This window comes from Tupaia chinensis, unplaced genomic scaffold, assembly GCF_000334495.1.
Source record: "Tupaia chinensis unplaced genomic scaffold, TupChi_1.0 Scaffold138407_1, whole genome shotgun sequence".
Lineage (NCBI taxonomy): Eukaryota > Metazoa > Chordata > Mammalia > Scandentia > Tupaiidae > Tupaia > Tupaia belangeri.
In genome coordinates, this window is record NW_006198305.1 from 3,336,357 (window position 1) to 3,353,975 (window position 17,619).

The 17,619-nt window shown below is 45.9% G+C and overlaps 1 protein-coding gene and 1 non-coding gene across 3 annotated transcripts in view; both read left to right on the plus strand.

The window, feature by feature from the left end:
* The window catches only part of PTDSS1 (phosphatidylserine synthase 1), a 76,483-nt gene extending 61,256 nt beyond the window's left edge, over positions 1–15,227 (plus strand). For both annotated transcript variants that reach the window (XM_006161304.3, XM_027765479.1), the window contains 4 exons: positions 1,058–1,157; positions 10,386–10,454; positions 11,904–11,973; positions 14,142–15,227. In XM_006161304.3, the coding sequence (XP_006161366.1) occupies positions 1,058–1,157; positions 10,386–10,454; positions 11,904–11,973; positions 14,142–14,251 (349 nt within the window). In that variant the 3' untranslated portion in view covers positions 14,252–15,227. The remainder of the gene's footprint in view (positions 1–1,057; positions 1,158–10,385; positions 10,455–11,903; positions 11,974–14,141) is intronic.
* On the plus strand, positions 11,421–11,584 carry LOC114004520 (U1 spliceosomal RNA). The gene has a single exon (XR_003546658.1). It is a non-coding gene; the product is annotated as a U1 spliceosomal RNA (small nuclear RNA).
* Positions 15,228–17,619: the final 2,392 nt, after the last annotated feature.

The following is a 17,619-nucleotide window of genomic DNA, read 5'->3' on the forward strand; positions in this document are numbered from 1 at the left end:
AGAGCAGTGGCCTTTAAAGATTGAAGCCAACCACTCTTAAACCTTGTGTGTTGCGAATAGGAGTAAAGACAATCCCAAACTCTCTAAAGATACATCAAGGAGTCTCTGGGTTGAGTTTCTGCTTGGTTGAAATGCTAAGTTCAGGCATTCTGTTGTTTGGCACCATCCACACATTTGATGAGGGCAGTGACCTGGTGTCCACCAGTGAGCAGGGGACCGGGGACCCTTTTAGAGAATACCTATGTGAACACAGCAGTCCATAGTTGTCTAGATTCCATCCCTAGCAGGGAGCACCCAAAGTGAAGTCGTGTAAAGTCAGTATTTTTGTGCTGTCTTTACAGTCTCATGACCTACTGTATAACCTTCACCTTAATAAAGGTCTGGTCTTTTCTTTAATGTTTTAATTAAAGGTGAATACATGAACCTTTAATGTGTGTTAACATTTTTGTGTTTAGCACCATCACATACACAGCAAGAAAAGATTAAAGAGTTTGTACTGTTGGCAAAAGCAGGGGGTATTTCATCTGAAAACTCTTATGAGGCTGAGAAGGGGATAAGATTGCTACCGTTAAGTTATTGAGAGACTCCCTCGGAAGACCAGCTCCCTCTGTGTGGCAGCTGAGGGGAGTGGTAGGACCCAGGGGCAGAAGGTACAGGAGGCAGATAACAGCCTAAGAGTAGGGATAGCAGCTAAGAGTTTGGCCAGAGGAGTAAGCCGAAGGTAGTAGGTTCCCTGTGTCTGGGACGCTTCCGAAAGGTGGTGTGATGGTCGACTCCAGGTGGTCGCAGAGGCTCTGAGTTAGATGAAATCAAATGTGTTCAGCTATTACAGTCGAGGAATCACGATTTTAGTCTGGGAGGAACAGATGAGAAATGTTATTTTTGAAGAACGTTTAATGGCTAGAACTTTGTCGTTTTATATAGTACCTGCTGCCAGTGTTTGGGACAGAAATCTTGTGACCAGTTGGGCTTTTTCATGGACTGATGCTTACTTCTGGCAATGTTTATGCCCTGATAAGAGGAATTATTATTTAACCTCTTGTTTCCTGTTTCTTAGGGTCATTGGTTTCCTGGAAGCTATTGTTTGCATAAAATTTGGACAAGATCTCTTCTCTAAGACCCAAATACTCTATGTTGTGCTTTGGCTTCTTTGCGTGGTAAGTCATTACTTTTTTACCGAAAAGTATTGGCCAAGTTTCCATGATGTCTCTTTAAAAAGCAAACAGAGAGGCCACAAGTAGGTTGGTGGTTAAGGCACTGGACTCCCACATGGCTGACTGTGGTTCGAGTTCCTGACCTGGTGACTTGCTTTCTCACTTTCCCTTTCTCTCTCTCTTTCTGATCAAATTAAAAATGAATAATAAGAACAACTTGAATGAAATAAATGAATCTATAAACCAAAAAAAAAGGCAAACAGAAAACGCTCTTATGTACCAAAGTTTCTTAGAAATTCATAGAAGATGCTTTCCTGCAGTAACACAAGATTCTGAAATTCAAGAATAAAACACAGACGACCCCACAGCATCTGAAATGGGTCATCTGGCAGTTTCCAGACAAATGCCTCCTGCAGGTGTGTCCACATGTGCTGTTTCAGTCTTGGCTATCGTCTGCACATGTTTGGCATTGAAGCACTGCCGTGGAGGACAAGGGCAGTCACAGTGCATTTCCTACATGTTATCATCAGGCCTCACACATTGAACATGGGAATCACCGCACACAGGCCTATATACAAAATGACGTTCTATAGCCAATGTAAGGTGATGTTGAAGGTATCAGATCATGCATTTGATGGCCCTGCGGGCCAACTTTATAACCTCAGCCCGGGTAGGATAAGCTTCTCTTCTGAAAGGAAGATGCCTAGGGCTCCTGCTCTCGGGACTTTTCTCTCACTTTTAAAATGAAGTAAAATCTTACCAAGCTTAAATATTTTGTGACTCACCTTCTTAATTTAATTGTTCAAAGTGACCTTATTTTACAGTTAAGCTTAAGATTCTTTACCTGGTCTAGAAAATTAACTCGGGCTTTTTTTTTTTTTTTTTTATAATCATAGAAAAGTTTAAACATTTTTGCAAATAGAGAGATGACCCCGCATGTGCCTATCATTCAGTTTCAGCTCTTATCAACTCATTATTCTCTTCTATGAGCGACCCACTATCTCCCCCTGAATTGTTCTGAAGCAGATCTCCCTTTAGTCTTTCAGGATATAGTTTCCAGAGTAAAAATGGTTTTCTGTTCAGCTATATCTGAAACAGAATTAGCAATAATTCCTTAATGTTATCAAATACCTAATGTGCTCAGATTACTCATTTTTTCATGAATGTCTTCTTTTTTAACCATCATTCCTATCGACATTTACTCATTGTGGTTGATTGGCATGCTTTTTCAATCTCTTAAGCTCTAGGTGTTCCTTCTCCCTCTACCTCTCTCGCACTTGCAGTTTATTCGTTGAAGAACCCAACTCCTTTGCTCTGTAGATTTTCTCACAGTCTGGATTGTACCAATTTTATCCTATATTGTAATTTAACATATTTCTTTGTCCACTGTATTTTCTATAAATTGGTAGTTGAATCTAGAGGCATAAACAGATTCAGGTCTTTTTTTCTTTTCTCTTTTTTTTTTTAATTGGCGAGACAACTGCATTTTTAAAGTACTTTTTACTGCCTCCCATGGTCTCTATTTTTAGGGTTACTTGTTAGAAATCCTAACTGCGCCAAGGCACCTTGAGCCTATTCTGCTCTGTTTGATCTTGAACCGTAAAAGGGAATAATGATCTCCTTTGTATTTAAACCACAAAATTTATGCTGAAGTGTATTTTTCAGTCCCCAGGAGACTTTATCGTTCAGGGGAAAATGTCAGGTGTGCACAGAGATTGTCTCTGCACTCTGCTCGGATTTCTCTCTGGCATATTCACCTCCTGTCTGGACTAATGTGGCCCTGACTACATGAGCAGTGGGGCTGCTGTCCTCACCTGCTACTAGAGAGTCAGAGGCAGGCAGGCAGGAGTCCCGGGAACATGGCAAATGGCTCTTGTTAGGACAGTGCATCCCAGGCTTCCCAACGCCTACCTGCTACTGTCTCTGGGGTGCATCAGTGACCAGGAAGGTCTTCTCGGGTTCTAGATCCGAGAGACTGTCTCTGGTCACCCAGCTTGCAGGGATCCCTACAGTCTCTCTTGAAGTTTTAGAGACTTCCTCTCTGTGTGCTGCTGATTTGACACTCCACATATACCTCCTTATGCAGGTGAGTTTTGATTGCCTTCGTTTCTGTATGATTGTAACTCACTGAGGACACGAACTACTTCCTAGCGTTCCCATCAGCCTCTGCTTCACTTAGCACGGTCCTTTTAGTCCGTCAGTCACTCACAGCACACAGGCTGAGTGCTCCTCAGTGCTGCGCACCGTGCTGCCGTCACGCAGACAGACGGTGGTGACTGACGGTGGGGTTTGCTGATGCTCACCGTGTGCCAGACCATTCTAAGCGCTGTTCATGAATTACGTATTTGATCTGTATGCTTTGAGGGGCAGGATTTCTCATCCTTCCTTAATAAATGAGGAACCAGTGGCACAGAGAGGTTCACTAACTTGGCCAAGGCACACAGGTGCTAAGTAGCAGAGCCAATATTCAAACCCACAATCTGGCTCAAGCATTTATATTCTTAATCACAGCCCGGGTCAAATGGGAATTAGATACGCAAACTAATTATGTTACCAGGTGATAAATACTACAAAAGATGTGTGCATACAACTCAAGGACACTAGAGAGAGCAGCAGGTGAGCCAGAGAGTCGGTGAAGGCTCCTTGGAAGGGAGATGTGAGAATGTGGGAAGGTTGCAGTCTAGGGCTGGCCATCGCTGTTGACTGAAACCCTAGGAGGCTGCTTTCTCTTCTTCACCACTCTTCAAATTAACTGTCACCAATTCTGTTCATTCTCACTGCCTCTGTGGCTGTCTGAACACCCATTATCTCTCTGTTCTGCCCTTCAAATCCATTTTTCACACTGCTTCCAAAGTGATCTTCCATAATTCAGACCTCAGTCTCTTTCCTCTGCATGGGTGGGAGTTTGGGGGGGCATAATGATATAATCTTTTCCCCATCCAAGTTCAAGAATAATTCAAAGATAAGCCAGCAGGTCAGCAAATGGCATAGCAGTTACATTGTTGGACACCTACATGACCACAGTTCACATCCCAGACCCAGTGACTTGAAAATCATATTGGGCGTGTGTGTGTGTATGGTTGCCCAAGATCCCAGGAGGAGAATGGAGGAGAGGGACTGTGGTGTGACCATCCCCCCTTGGGGGTGATTTCTCACTTTCCCTCTTATTGTCTCTGTCTTTCCCTTTCTCCAGTGAGTGATGTGCACTAAGGAAAAAAGCTCTTTAAAAAAAAAAGAGAGATGGGGCCAGCAGATGGCACAGTGGTTAAGTTGCTGGACTCTCACATGGCCAACCACGGTTTAAGTCCCAGACCTGTGGCTTGAAACTCATGCCGGGTGTGTGTGCATGCCCAAGATCCTGGGAATGGAGAAAGGATTGCAGCATGGCCATCCCCCTGGGTGGTGATTTCTTACTTTCTCTCTCAGTCTTCCTGCCCCATACCCCACTACACCCCATTAGCACATGCAGCCTGAGGCAAACACCTCTTTAAAAAGTAGATAAGCAAGCTGGAAGAAGGATAGAGACTACAGTAGCATCTTTATTGCTTTATTTATTATTACTGAGAATTGATATTTTTCGGTATCAGCTTTAGATAGACAACAATAAGGGGCCTCCTAATAGTGACCCTGGAGTAAGACACTCACCCCCAGCCCAGGAAACAGGCCTCCCAGGGTGTGTGTGTGCAGGGGCTGCCCCATCTCCTCACAGCACGGCAGCCACAGTGGTGGGAAAGACAGCTAAGACAGAACTTTTCTCAAGAGGGACCCAGAGGAGCAGAGAAGCTTCCTCCACATAGAAAGGAACATCAAGGAGGAGGGATTCCCACCAGGAATCCTACCAGATGAAACAGGAAATCTTGCTTGTGGTTTAGGACCTTCATTAACCGGAACATTCCATCTTGTCCACGCACTTGTGCTCTGTCCCCAGGCTGCATCAAACTCTGTTCAGTTACTAAACAAATGAGCCTTCCAGACTTCTCTCGCCTTTACCCGTGTTGTTTCCTTGGCTGGTCCAAAAATCTCTCTGTCTTCTCAACCTGGTGAAACTTGGATGCCAAAACCAAAACCTCATACCTTCCATGAGATCTCCCCTGATGTCCAAGATGTGTCAGGGTCAGTCCTACTTAACTGACATAACTCTTTTGGCCGTAACCCCAAGGAAATGGAATTCGTCTTGTGTATCTCTGTCTCCTCAACCTTGCACTTCTTGCTCACAAAGTATAAGTTTAATTCATCCTTTTGCCCACTCCCTGGCTGGAGCACAGTGCCTGATACAGGGGAAATATCCAGCAGACATATGGAGAATGCTGGTATAAATTCAGGAGATAAAGACTGGGGGAGACGTGTCCAGATGGGCCAATGGACAGGACGCCATATAAGTGCCCAGTATCAGGAAGATTTGGTGGCCTGTGGGGAGCAAAAGAGAAGAGAGGGAGGTGGATGAGTAGGACAGAGCTCTCCTGTTTAGGAAGGGCTTTGCGTGTCTGTAGCTGCAGCCCCAAAAGTTTTTTAAGTGGGAAAACAGCGGGGTCTGCTCTGTCTCAAGCTCGGGAGGGTGGGAGTCTGGAGGGAAGATCAGTTGGGGCAGCGAGTGTAGTTGGAAGGTGCTGCAGGGTCTTGGTGACAAGCAACTGAGGTGAACCAAGGCAGAAGCTGGGAGACACAGAGGAAGGGCTGGAATTGTTTAAGAAGCCGACTCAACAGACCACCACTCCCCTGGGATAGCTGGGAAGGGACTTTAGTCTGTGCAACTGAGTGGCTGTTGGTGGTAACACGGAGGGGAGAATGGAGAAGCCTGTCAGAAGGAGACAAATTTGGTTGGGGAGAATTGGAGATTGAGGGTGCTGGAATCCTGTTTCACTGTAAATTCTAGTCTGTCCAGTAACATTGGATCAAAAGCTTTGAGCTGTCCATGTACGGCGCAGGTAAAAGCTTGGGATTAGGTAAAGAGGGGAGCATACTTGGACGAGGAGAAACTGGCTAAGGATGGGACTCATTAGAACAGCCACATTTAAGACGGCAGGTGGAGGATGCGGAACAGCCGCAGGAGAGTGGGACTTCATGAAGATAGCCGGAACCCTCCTGCCCTCCCCCCTCCAATTCCAGTTAAGAGTGGAGAGACAGGGACCAGCAGTTAGCATAATGGCTATGTCGCTGAACTCCCATGTAGTCGACCGCGGTTCGAGTCCCGAACCCGGTGGCTTAAACTCACGCCAGGCGCATGTGCGTGCGTGTCCAAGATCCCAAAAGGAGAATGGAGGAGAAGGGATTGTGGTGTGGCCATCTTCCTTGGGGGGTGATTTCTTGCTTTCTGTCTCTCTGTCTCTCTCTGACTTTCTGGTGAGTGCATGCACCCTATAGAAAAAATAAATAAATAAATAAAAACCTCTCCAAAGAATGGAGAGACACAGGGAGGTGCCAGGCCTTAAAAGACGCCTTTGGATGGGATGATTAGAGCCCCTACTCGTGGCCTGGCACATTTACTAGTTCGAGAAAAATGAAAACAAGGTCCTTGCATGTTTTCATATTCATGGTCTTTGTTAAAGAGCAAAATTGATCTCAAACCCAGGAGTGAGGTAGACATTATTCAGTAAGAGAACAGTAAGTCAAACTGTGCCTCCCACGCTTCTCAGAGACACAGAGGCCCTAATTACTCCCCTGCTTGTTCAGAAAATAAACACAAAGCTTGAGATTGATGTGGAAGCAAGGACCCCGCATGCTGCTTCAGAGGCCTCTGCAGCAGTGTTCATGCAATCAATCATAAATTCCAGTGCTCACCACCGTGCCATGAAAGCCACGTAGGGCATTCAACCCCCACTCACCCATCCCTGCTTGCCACCACACCCATGGTCAGAGGCTGCCTGGCTCTCATCCCATGGTTTCCTTTTCTTTCCCTGTCCTTTGTTTAAACAAAATCTGTACAATTGCTATTTGAGATCCAGCCTTGACATCTTAAGTAGGTTTGTGCCTAGATTTCCACAGGTGTGATTGCAAACCCATAAATTTTAAGCTCCTGTCTCCTGGGACAAGTGTAAAAATGGGCCTCTTGTACCCAGGTGAAGTGGTAACTTTGGCAACCACAGCAGGCCCTGGGTGGCGAGGGCGATGATAAGCACCTGTGGCTCCCCCCCCGCCCCGTGTTTGTCTGACTCTCTGCTGTGCCAGCTGCCACTTCTTGCCCTCCCAGGCCTGGGTCTGGTGACGGAGGAGCCCCGCGCCTGCTCTCTAGTGGTCAGAATTTGCAATAACAGTCTGGAGAGATCTGGCTCCTGTGCCCAGCCCACAAGCCACCACTAGTTTGGGGAGGTGGAACTAACCTCTCCACCCTACTGTGTGAGCCCCAGGAAGGCCTTTTTCCCTTTGTAAAGGACTGAAAACATACGTAGGCCCTCACATTGCACATCTTTTCTACTCTTTCTCATTCTGTACCATGAAAATGTGAGTGTATGTAAGAAGTCTGGGCAAGTATTAGAATATGTTAAAGGTTAAAAGTCATCTTTATTTCATACTTGTAGTATATTCATCCACTGCCTAATTCTTGATGGGGACTATGGGATGTTTTTTCTTTTTTTTAGGATTTCACTATTGGGCAGATATGCTCTCCAGTGAAAGAGAGAGAGAGAGAGGAGGGAAAGTGAGAAATGGCCACACCACAATCCTTTTGCCTCCATTCTCCTCTTAGGATTTTGGGCACACATCCTTACATGCCCAGGGTAATTATCAAGCCCCTCAGTCCAGGCCTCAAACTGCGGTCGTCCCTGTGGGAATTCAACACCCTAACCACCTGCTGGCCTGAGCTCTGTCTTTTTAAACCCCAAATCTGTAGATTATGCCAGTGTGTGCATTACTATAAAATGAACTAGTACTGGTGTTTCTTGCTCTCCCCACTGTGTACTATTCCCACTGCACTGGTGCCTAAGGAAAGGCCAGTAGTGACACACATACACTGCTAAGACACTCTGCTCTGCGAACTAGGATTACATGGGAGGCCTGAGTTCAATTCCAAGTCCAACCTAAAAACTGGTGTGGTGATGTCTTTCTGTAACCCTCACAACTCGAGGGGCTTAGGCAGGAGATCACAAGCTCGAGGTTATACTGGACAACATAGTGAGACCCTTCTAAAGTTGGGTATGGTGGTCACACCTGTGGTCCTAGCTACTTGGGAAGCTGAAGCAGGAGACATCCAGTCTTGGGAGGAGGTAAAAAAAAAAGATGATATGTACTCAGCAGACACCTAAACATCACTCACATAAAGGAACAGGGCCACAACTAGACTCTAAGAATCTTGGATCCAGTGGCATCAAGAATCCTTCCTGTCTTTCAATCCGTTTTCCCTCACACTGGCCGTGTCTTTGGGAAAGCCTCTCAGCCTTCATTCTGTTCTGTAAAATGAAGGAAGTTGAAATGAATGGTCTCTAAGATGACCCTTTTAATTTTTTAAGTTCTTTTAATTTTTTAAGTTTGTTTCTTTCCTAAGAGTGAGAGAACGAGAGAGGGACGAGCATCCTCGACAGGCTCTCACCCCACAATCCCCCCTACCCTGGCCTTCCCAGCCAGCCAGGATTGTGGGCATGCACATCCACTGTGTACAGGTCAGCCAGGAGACTGAACCTGCTCCCTTCTGTATGGATCGAGCATCACTTGAGCAGTATTACGGCTCTGCCACCAAGCTGCCCTGGTGACCCTTTTAGCCCTAAAGTTAGAAGTCTTAGAAAGAGCTAAGGTGATTCCCTCAAGATGAGAAGGTCCCACCATAATTTCACAACTGTCCCCATGACTGGGTCAAGGTGCCAGGTGTCCACAGGGACATGGGAGAGTGTACAGTAGGAGAGATGGAAGCTAGATAGCCAGGATGGTGTGGTGTGGGTGGGTTTAGAATATAAAGAATGCAGAAGGAGTGGGCAGGCACAACCTACAGCTTGGATGGTGAGGCCTTCAGACATGCCTCTGCTCTCACTCCCCTGACACATGCTCTCTCTCTTACTGCCCCCTTTTTTGCTACTCAGTCTCAGCAGCCTGAGACTTTCTTGGCTTTCAGTTTTGCAACTTTTGATTCTTTTGTAAGCTTCCATAAATTAAAGTTGAACTTAGGGCGTGGTGTGGTGCAGGTAGGCAGCGCAAAGGTAGAAGTAAATATTCCCACTGCCTCTGGGACCCATGGACCATACCTTCCTCATTTCACTCAGGGTCGGTCTTGCAAAGCCCTTCTATTTTCTCTTTATTTTCCTAACTACTTAAGCAAGAAAAACCAAAGGAACAAAAAACTGAGGTCAGGGTGGGGCCACTGACACTCAGAAGCCCTGGGAAGCAAGGACAGTGTTGTCCTGCTGTACTCTACCATTGACACATGTGTGGTTTTTCGTTCCGACAGCCATTGTGACTGCAATGCCTTTTCACTTGAAATCCTCTTCATCACAGCAGTGGACAGGCTGAGTCCTTTAACTCTCTCCAGGGATGGGGGCAGGGTGGAGGGGAGGAGCCATGAACATCAGAAATAGAGTATGGACTCCTCTGTGTCCCTTTGTAGAACCTGCAAAATCTGTGTCCTCTTTGCAGAACCCACAGAGCTATTGAGAAAATATATCCCACCTTATCCCACTTCTGAAAATAGTGTTCATTCTGATAGTGGAGCACTGGGTAGAAACTATGGTCTCCTCAGAGCCTTTCTTGTCAAAAGCATCATCTGTCTCCCTCGTCCCCCCAGTCCAGCTCGTCTCTTGGGGTCTGTTCTCTGCCTCTTCCAGCCATTTCATAGCCAGCTATCCTGAGGACAGAAGGCAGAAATGCATCGAGCTGTGTTGTACAAGTTGGGCATCCCCAATCCAAAAGCCCGATATCCAAACTGCTCCAGAATTTGAAACTTAATTGGGTGATAACATGATGCTGCAAGTGGAAAATGTTACCTGGCCTTGTGCCAGGTTGCAGTTCAAATGCTACAAAACAGAAAGAGTGTGTAAAATTATGTCCAGGCTGTGTGTAAAAGGTGTTTATGAAGCATAAATGATTTTGTGTTCAGGCCTCATTCTCATCTCCAAGATTATGTATATGCAAATAGACATTTTTCCCAAATCTGAAAAAAATCCAAAATCAAAACATTTCCAGTCCCAAGCGTTGCTATAAAGGATGCACAGCATATCTGAATTCCCTCTGCAACCCTGAAATTCTGGGAAATGAAATTGTTTTGTGCAGCGTCGTTTATGAAATGATTCTGGCCTTGTTTCTCTCTTCCAGGCTTTCACCACCTTCCTGTGTCTGTACGGCATGGTTTGGTATGCAGAACATTATGGTCACCGAGAAAAGGTACAGAAGGAAAGGCAGAGAGAGCCTTTATTTAAAATGACCTCTGGGCCAGCCAGTGGCTTAGTGGTTGGGGTGGCTGGATCCCACACAGCCGATCTAACGGTTCAAATCCCGGACCCGGTGGCTTAGAAAGCACAGTGAGCATGTGTGTATGTGTGCTCAAAACCTCAAAAGGAAAAGCGGAGGAGAAGGGATTGCAGCATGACCTTTACCTATGGGGGATACTTTCTCACTTCCCCTCTGTTTCCCTCTGGCAAGCTCACTCACCCTCTAGCAGATTAATAAAATAAACAAATGAATGAAACCAGTTCTCCCTGGTTGGGTTTTATCCCAGAACATTCACAGAAGAGCATGGCCTAGCAGGCATTGTGAGACCACCTCCCATCATGCCACTGGAGAACCTTACCCAGATCAGGATCCCACATCTCAGTTGCTATCCCGCATGTGACTTCTCTCTGCCATGTCAGTGTTTTTGTTCTCCTTCTGTCAGGAGTTGAAAACCTAATTACATGTTTGTTTAAAGAAAAAATTGTAGAAAAGCCCTGGCCTGGTTTTCAGAAGGCTGTGTTTTATCCCCTCTTCTCATGGTACAGGCCTCTTGATGGCCCAAGTGGGGCCTCCCTGCCTGCAAAATGGCTGCCCTGTCCTCCTCTCAGTAGGTACAAGGATTAAAGTAGACAACTGATATGAATGGGTTTTAAAAAATGTGACAACAGTGGAACCAGCAGATTGCCTAATGATTTCATCACTGGACTCCCTCATGGTTGACTGCAGTTTGAGTCCTGGACTCGGCAGCCTGAAACTCAGGCCGAGCACATGTGCATGCATACCCAAAATCCCAACAGGAGAATGGAGGAGAAGGGATTGAGGCGTGGCCATTCTCCCTTGAGGGTGATTTCTCACTTTCTGTCTCTCCAGCAAGCGTATGCACTCTCAGGCAGAAATCTCTCTTTTAAAAAAAAATGTATACTTACCTGGCAGGGGAGATACCATGATCACGAAGGTGGTTTTCCCAGGGCGAGGCTTATCCATTGCACTCCAGATGTGCTGACCCCTGCGATTTCCCCAAATGTGGGAAACTCGAGTGCATAATTTGTGGTAGTGGGGGACTGCGTTCGCGCTTTCCCCTGAAAAAAAAAGAAAAAGAAAAGAAAAAAAATGTGACAACAATCTTGTCAACTATTATTTTTTTAAGTAAAAGTAATGCTTTCAACCTTTGGTCATACGTTTAGTCTAAGGAACTAAAGATGTTTTCTAGAAGATATTCCACATTCCTGTGCAGAAAGAAGAGCCTTGATTTTGTAGCTGAGAAACGTAAGCACAAGGAAGTTTTTCCACCTGCTAGCGATGATCCCAGTCCAGGAAAAGCCAGACAGACAGCCCTGTTTCCCTGCCACTCCTCCCAGGGAGGATCTGGAAATCCATTACTGAGTCTGTTTTTCTCCCTAGACCTATTCAGAGTGTGAAGATGGCACCTACAGTCCAGATATCTCCTGGCATCACGGGAAAGGGACAAAAGGTATCTTTTCCTTTGTTCATTGTTTAAAACTTTACTAGGTCCTCTACCCATGTAGGCCCACTAGGGAGATTTGGAGTCAATATTTATTGTCTGAGTGTTAATCACACATGCTTTGAAGGGTCTCAGACCTACTCACCCAGTGCCTCCTGTCACTATTAGGAAACATTCAAAGACCCGCCTGATGGCGCAGCTGGCAGCACACTGAGCTGCGGTGTTGGCAGCCACATGGCCAACCTCAGGTTCAGATCCCCCAGATCTACCTAAAACACACTGGACGTAGAGCCATGTGCCCAAGATCCTGAAAAGCTGGGGGATCAGGAGCTGGGGATGGTGGCATGACAAGACTCTTCTCACTCTCTAGTATGAATAAGATAAATAAAACTAGAAAAAAAAATAAAGAAACATGCCAAATGTTCACAGGGTCTGCCTAAGAAACTTGCTTTGTAAAAAGAGGCCCCATGTAGCTCTGCCTTTCCTCAGGCAGGAATATGTGCCGAGCACCCTGCTGTGAATGTTCTCCCCGCAGCTTTCATCAGGAGTGGGAGGAGTTAGAATTATGTATCAGGAGGTAAATGCTTTCAAAAGAGCCTTATCCGTTTAATTGCATTTATTGAAGAGGCAGAGCAGTGAGACAGGGATGACCATAGTGTAGTTAGGGAACCTCCTTTGACCTCTCTCCAAGGAGCATTTTCCAAAGATTTGGGACCACCTGGTTATTTATTTATTGATTTATTGATCAAAGTTTATTTATCACTTCCAAGAGCCAGAGAGACATAGATAATCCAGCAGTGCTTAGACACTGTGACCCACCCCAAGCCAACCAGGATCGTGTGCCCACATTTGCCTAGTGTGTGCAGGAGGTCTCCAGACACCAACCTGGGACATTCCCACGTGAGCCAGCCTCGCAGAGCATCATGTTTCTCTGCTACACCACCGTCTTCCCCTACTTGCTGCTGCTTTTAAAGAATTGTATTTGTGGAATAAGGACACAGAGGAGGCTCCATTGGACACATAATTGCTTATCGGGCCTTATGAGCTGACTGGGAAGCTTGACTTAGGGTGAGAATATTATGAATGCAAGAGAATGAGCAGCCCACAGGATTTCTTAGAGAAACAGTGGACCTAAGGAGAAGAAGACTCTACTCTTGTGGATGCTCTCCTGAGTTACTGGGGGAGGGGGGGGTCAAACTAATTAACAATCTCCCCGAGACAACACTAGGGTAACTTTTGGGGGTAGTTTCTCCTGAATCAAGGAGCCTACTGTGGAATGCTGAGGGAGGTGGGCAGAGGGCTTCTCCAGACCTGCCCTCCAGATCAGTCTTCACTCAGCACTTCCAGATTCTCCACTGAAAGATGAGTTCAGCCTTAGTAAAGATAGATTTAGTCCATGGAATAGTAAAAAAAGAAATGAAAAAAGGCTTCAGAACAGTAAAAGAATGTCAAAGACTAAGCCAGATGCTGCTTAAAATGGAGATACAAACCCTGGGAACTTTTTTTTTGGATGGCTGTCTTAGGTGGAGGTTTGCATGGAACTGGATCTAAGCCCTAGGGTGGAGAGCTCTTTGGCTTGGCTGCTAGGTTAGGGGTTGGCCCGAGGCTTAGTCTGAGGGCAGAGCTACCAGCCCATTGTGGCTGCATGGCTCCAGGGCTGTCTGTCACAGATAGCAGGGGTCTAGTTTTACAAAGACAGCCTCCAGATTAAGCAATAGAGGGCATGTGCTGTCTTTAATTTTATAAAGTCAAGAATTCTTTCTAGTTTAGAGTTGAAAAATGCTGGTTGTAGCAGTTGGCCAGGGTAGGCTAGACTCCATTGTGATTTCTCTTTTAATTGTCACTCGTTTTTGCTTTATTTCTCAACTCTAGTCCTCATCAACATAACCTTAGTCTACCCTTCTGAGCGTGAGCTTCAACATAGGGGAACCACCCAGACTTGGTGGGGCTGTTGCCTCGCACACCCAAGGCACCAGCCAGCTGTGCTAGTCCAGGTTTCCGTGTGCTTTGCCCTAATTTATTAATGAGGCCACTAGATGGAGTGCAAGTATCAGGAAACAGCCTTGCTTCACTGGCAGTCCTGGAGCGGTCTGGAAAGGGAACTGCCACAGATCACAGGCGTGAGCCCTGGGAACCAGCAACCTGTGGTGACAGTGTGTTCTGATTCCTTTGGCCAGGTTCTGAAGACAGCCCACCCAAGCATTCAGGCAACAACGAAAGTCATTCTTCCAGAAGAAGGAATCGACATTCCAAGTCAAAAGTCACCAACGGCGTTGGAAAGAAATGAAAGACGCTGGTCAATCAGAGATGTTCCAGAGAGTGCCTAGAACTGAGGGGGGAAGGAAACTCTTTTGGACCTCCCTGTTAGGAGATCAAAACGTACAGCGCAAACAGGAAGAGGACAGGGAAGTGTGGGGGGGTCATCATTTGCGAGTGTAAGTCATGTTCCCCGCAGACCTGGCATCATCAGGCAGATCATTGCCTGGGGTCCTTCGCCAATTGGGGTCTCAACTAACTTCAGCACTTGGCACGTGGTCACCGGTAGCAGTACATTGCATTGGAAGGAAAAGATGGCTTTTACTCAGAGTTGCCGTGAGCAGCTCTGCGCTTGCGTGTATTGTGGATGTGGTGTGGACATCTTCAGACAAGCACCAGCCGGGCGGTTCGTGCACTGGTCAGCCGGCCTTTCCGTTTGTACGAATCTATCTTTCCATCTGATTGATTTGTTTTAGGCTACTTTTCTATATTTCGTTGTTTGTTTTTAAGTCCAGATACTTAACAGCCTTCGGAAGCCATGGCTGGAATTGAAATTGAGAGAGAGTTTTCCTTCCTTCTAGAGAAAAAGAGAGAAGTGAGCATTTGCATTCTCATTGAGCAACCTCAGCCCCCTCTTTGAGACCTTCAACCATGTGGCGGATGTCCAGCCATCTGAGAAGTTAGATGCCTGCCTAGAAACCTGGGCTTCAGATCGGAATCTTTCCTGTTCCCTCCCAAAGGGCATTTGTCCAGACATATCCACAGTGCACAAAAGCGAGCCTGTCGGAGAGGCAGTTTACACCCCGGCTTCTCCCCGAGCCAGGTGCCTTTTACATTTGCTTTGTTTTCCTTCCATGGTGTGTGGCTGACATTGTCTTTTAGTCCCACGTGAGGTGCTGGTGAGTATTACCTTTTATCCGTGCCATGCGTACAACATTACCCCATAGGTCACCACCTCTGATGGATCCCTGATTTAAATAAAACCATTCACATTAAAGCCTGTCAAAGGTTTGTGTCTGTAAAGTGCTTGTTTCTTTATTTGTGTCTTTTTGATTTTTTTTTATTGTTTGGAAAGCAATTACTGTATTTTTCAAGTGACTGTCGGATAATATATGTGTATAATGTGTGTGTTTTAGATAGTGAGAAAGAAAAAATGTGTAGTTTAAAGGTCTAGGAGCCATACAGGTGCTGTTTCTCAGCCTTCCCAAGTGATCAGTAGGAAATGAACAACGCAGTCATTGTCTTTCACTATGGTGATGGTTACCAAGTTGGATTTTTTTCCCCTCTAACAAGAGGCCAATACCCGGTTGATTAGCTTACAGATATAAACTCACTGAAAGCAATCCTTTTGTTCCCTCATTTCACAGAGCACAAAGGTTTCCATGTCTTTTCTGCCTTGAAGGAAATCTTTAACCGTAGAAATGTCATGTTTTTCTTTTTCTGCAGAAGACTTCTGAGGTGAAGGGGTTAAATGAATCATGCGAAGCTGGGGTCATATCCTGTGCTCTGGGCTCCAGCGACCCCTTGGTTCAGAGCCACCCACAGACTTGCCCTAGCAGCTGACGAGCAGTAGGCAGGGAGCCTCGGCAGTGACTCGGCTCACGTCACAAGCAGGGACCCGGCTGTGATGGGCCATGGCTCTGAGCTGTCATGTGCTGTACAAGCAGCATCTGCATCCTTCCCATGAAAGTATTGAAGAGATGCAAAGGGGAATATGTTGTCTAAACCTGCCTGCAGTTTTAAATTTTAACTTGCCAAAGGGTGCATACACACCCCAGATAGAGGGAAAGTGAGAAAGCCCCCCATGGGAAATGGTCACACCGCAATCCCTTCTCCATTTCTCCCTTCTTTGGGGCTTTTAGGCACACACTCATGTGCTCATTGTGCTTTTCAGGCTGCTGGGTTTAGGACTCAACGTAGTTGGCCTTGTGTGATCTGGCCACCTTCACCACCATGCCACCCTGCGTTTTATAACCCATGAGAAAAGGTCTTATTTATTTATCATTGTCTTTTGCTTTATTGAACACTGAGTGCTAGTGAACACCATCTACGTCATCTCTCCTTCCCCATGCCTGTGGCACATCACTGAGTGTACCCGAGTTTTCCGGGAGAGCTGAGCCTGCACTTTCACACTCCTCTGATTAATTAATATCGTAGCCCGGCCTGACTGGCAAAGCTTGTGTCCTTTCTCCAGATCAGCGTAGAGGAGGCAACTGTTTAGAATGCGGTGAGTTTGACGACGGTGGTTAAGGAGGAGAACAAAGTGCACGGGACAGTTTTTCCTCTGTGGCTTTGTAGGAAGCAGCCAGGAAAGTCCTCTGATAAACTCACAGTTTAAACTACCTTTTTCCCTTTTGGTATGAGCCCTTGATTGTAGTGAAAGGTTACCAAACCAGGGCTTTTAAGACTTGGCCAGAACCTTCCTCCAAGAAACCGTACTACTGCGTTTGCATACTTTTTCTGTTCGTTTCTATGGAAATGGCCCTACGTGTATGAAAATTGAATACATGTTTCTGAATCATTCAATATCTAAAATTATTTGATTACCAATTATGTTCACCATTTGCACCCTCTTAGAAGACACTATTGTTTTGGACAAAGGCCATGAAGAATGTTTTACGTGTTTTCCTCCTTAAGCATTGTGTTGAGTGTTACTTTTCCCTTTTTGTCATTCTTGAATCTTCCCAGGACCACTCTCACTTTTCTTATGTATTTTTAGCATTTGTAGAAGCCTTGACCAAACAGCTGCCACAGCACTGTGGGGATATTTCATTGACCTGGAAAACATTTTGATGATACAAGGCAACCTATAGATACTGGTCTTCATCTAGACTGCGTCTGTCAAAAGCTCAAGTACTCACCCAAGAGAAATAAAATTCATTACCAAATCCTTCAGACTCAGCCCTTACTGTTTTCCCTCAGGAGCTGCTGTGTAGCTTCCCAAGGCGATAGCTCTCTTTGTCAGGACTTGCCCTTTGGAATTGGACTCCTGGAGGAGCTGGGATAGAATAGTTCACTTAAGCCTCATGCAGTCACTTGAGAAAGGGTGAGGTTGAACGCAGAAGGGGAGACTAAACAGAATGGTTAAAAAAAAAAAAAAAACGTAACCATTGGAAGCCAGGCTGAAGTGAGCCCTTTAAATCCAGGAGATTTACTTTCATTGTCCTTGAATCTTGTTCAGTAGCTGCAGGGAATTCTTAGGCCAACCACCATGATTAGCAAGTGGATGTTGTTTGTAACATTCTTACTGCAATGACAACTAGAAGTTTCACAGGTGGGGCTTGTCCTATGGCTTGGTAGTTAAAGGAACCAGATCTCACGGTTGGAATCCCAGCCCCAGCAACTTGAAAAGCAAACTGGGTACTGTGTGTGTGCCTCAAGTCCCAACAGGATGAGGAT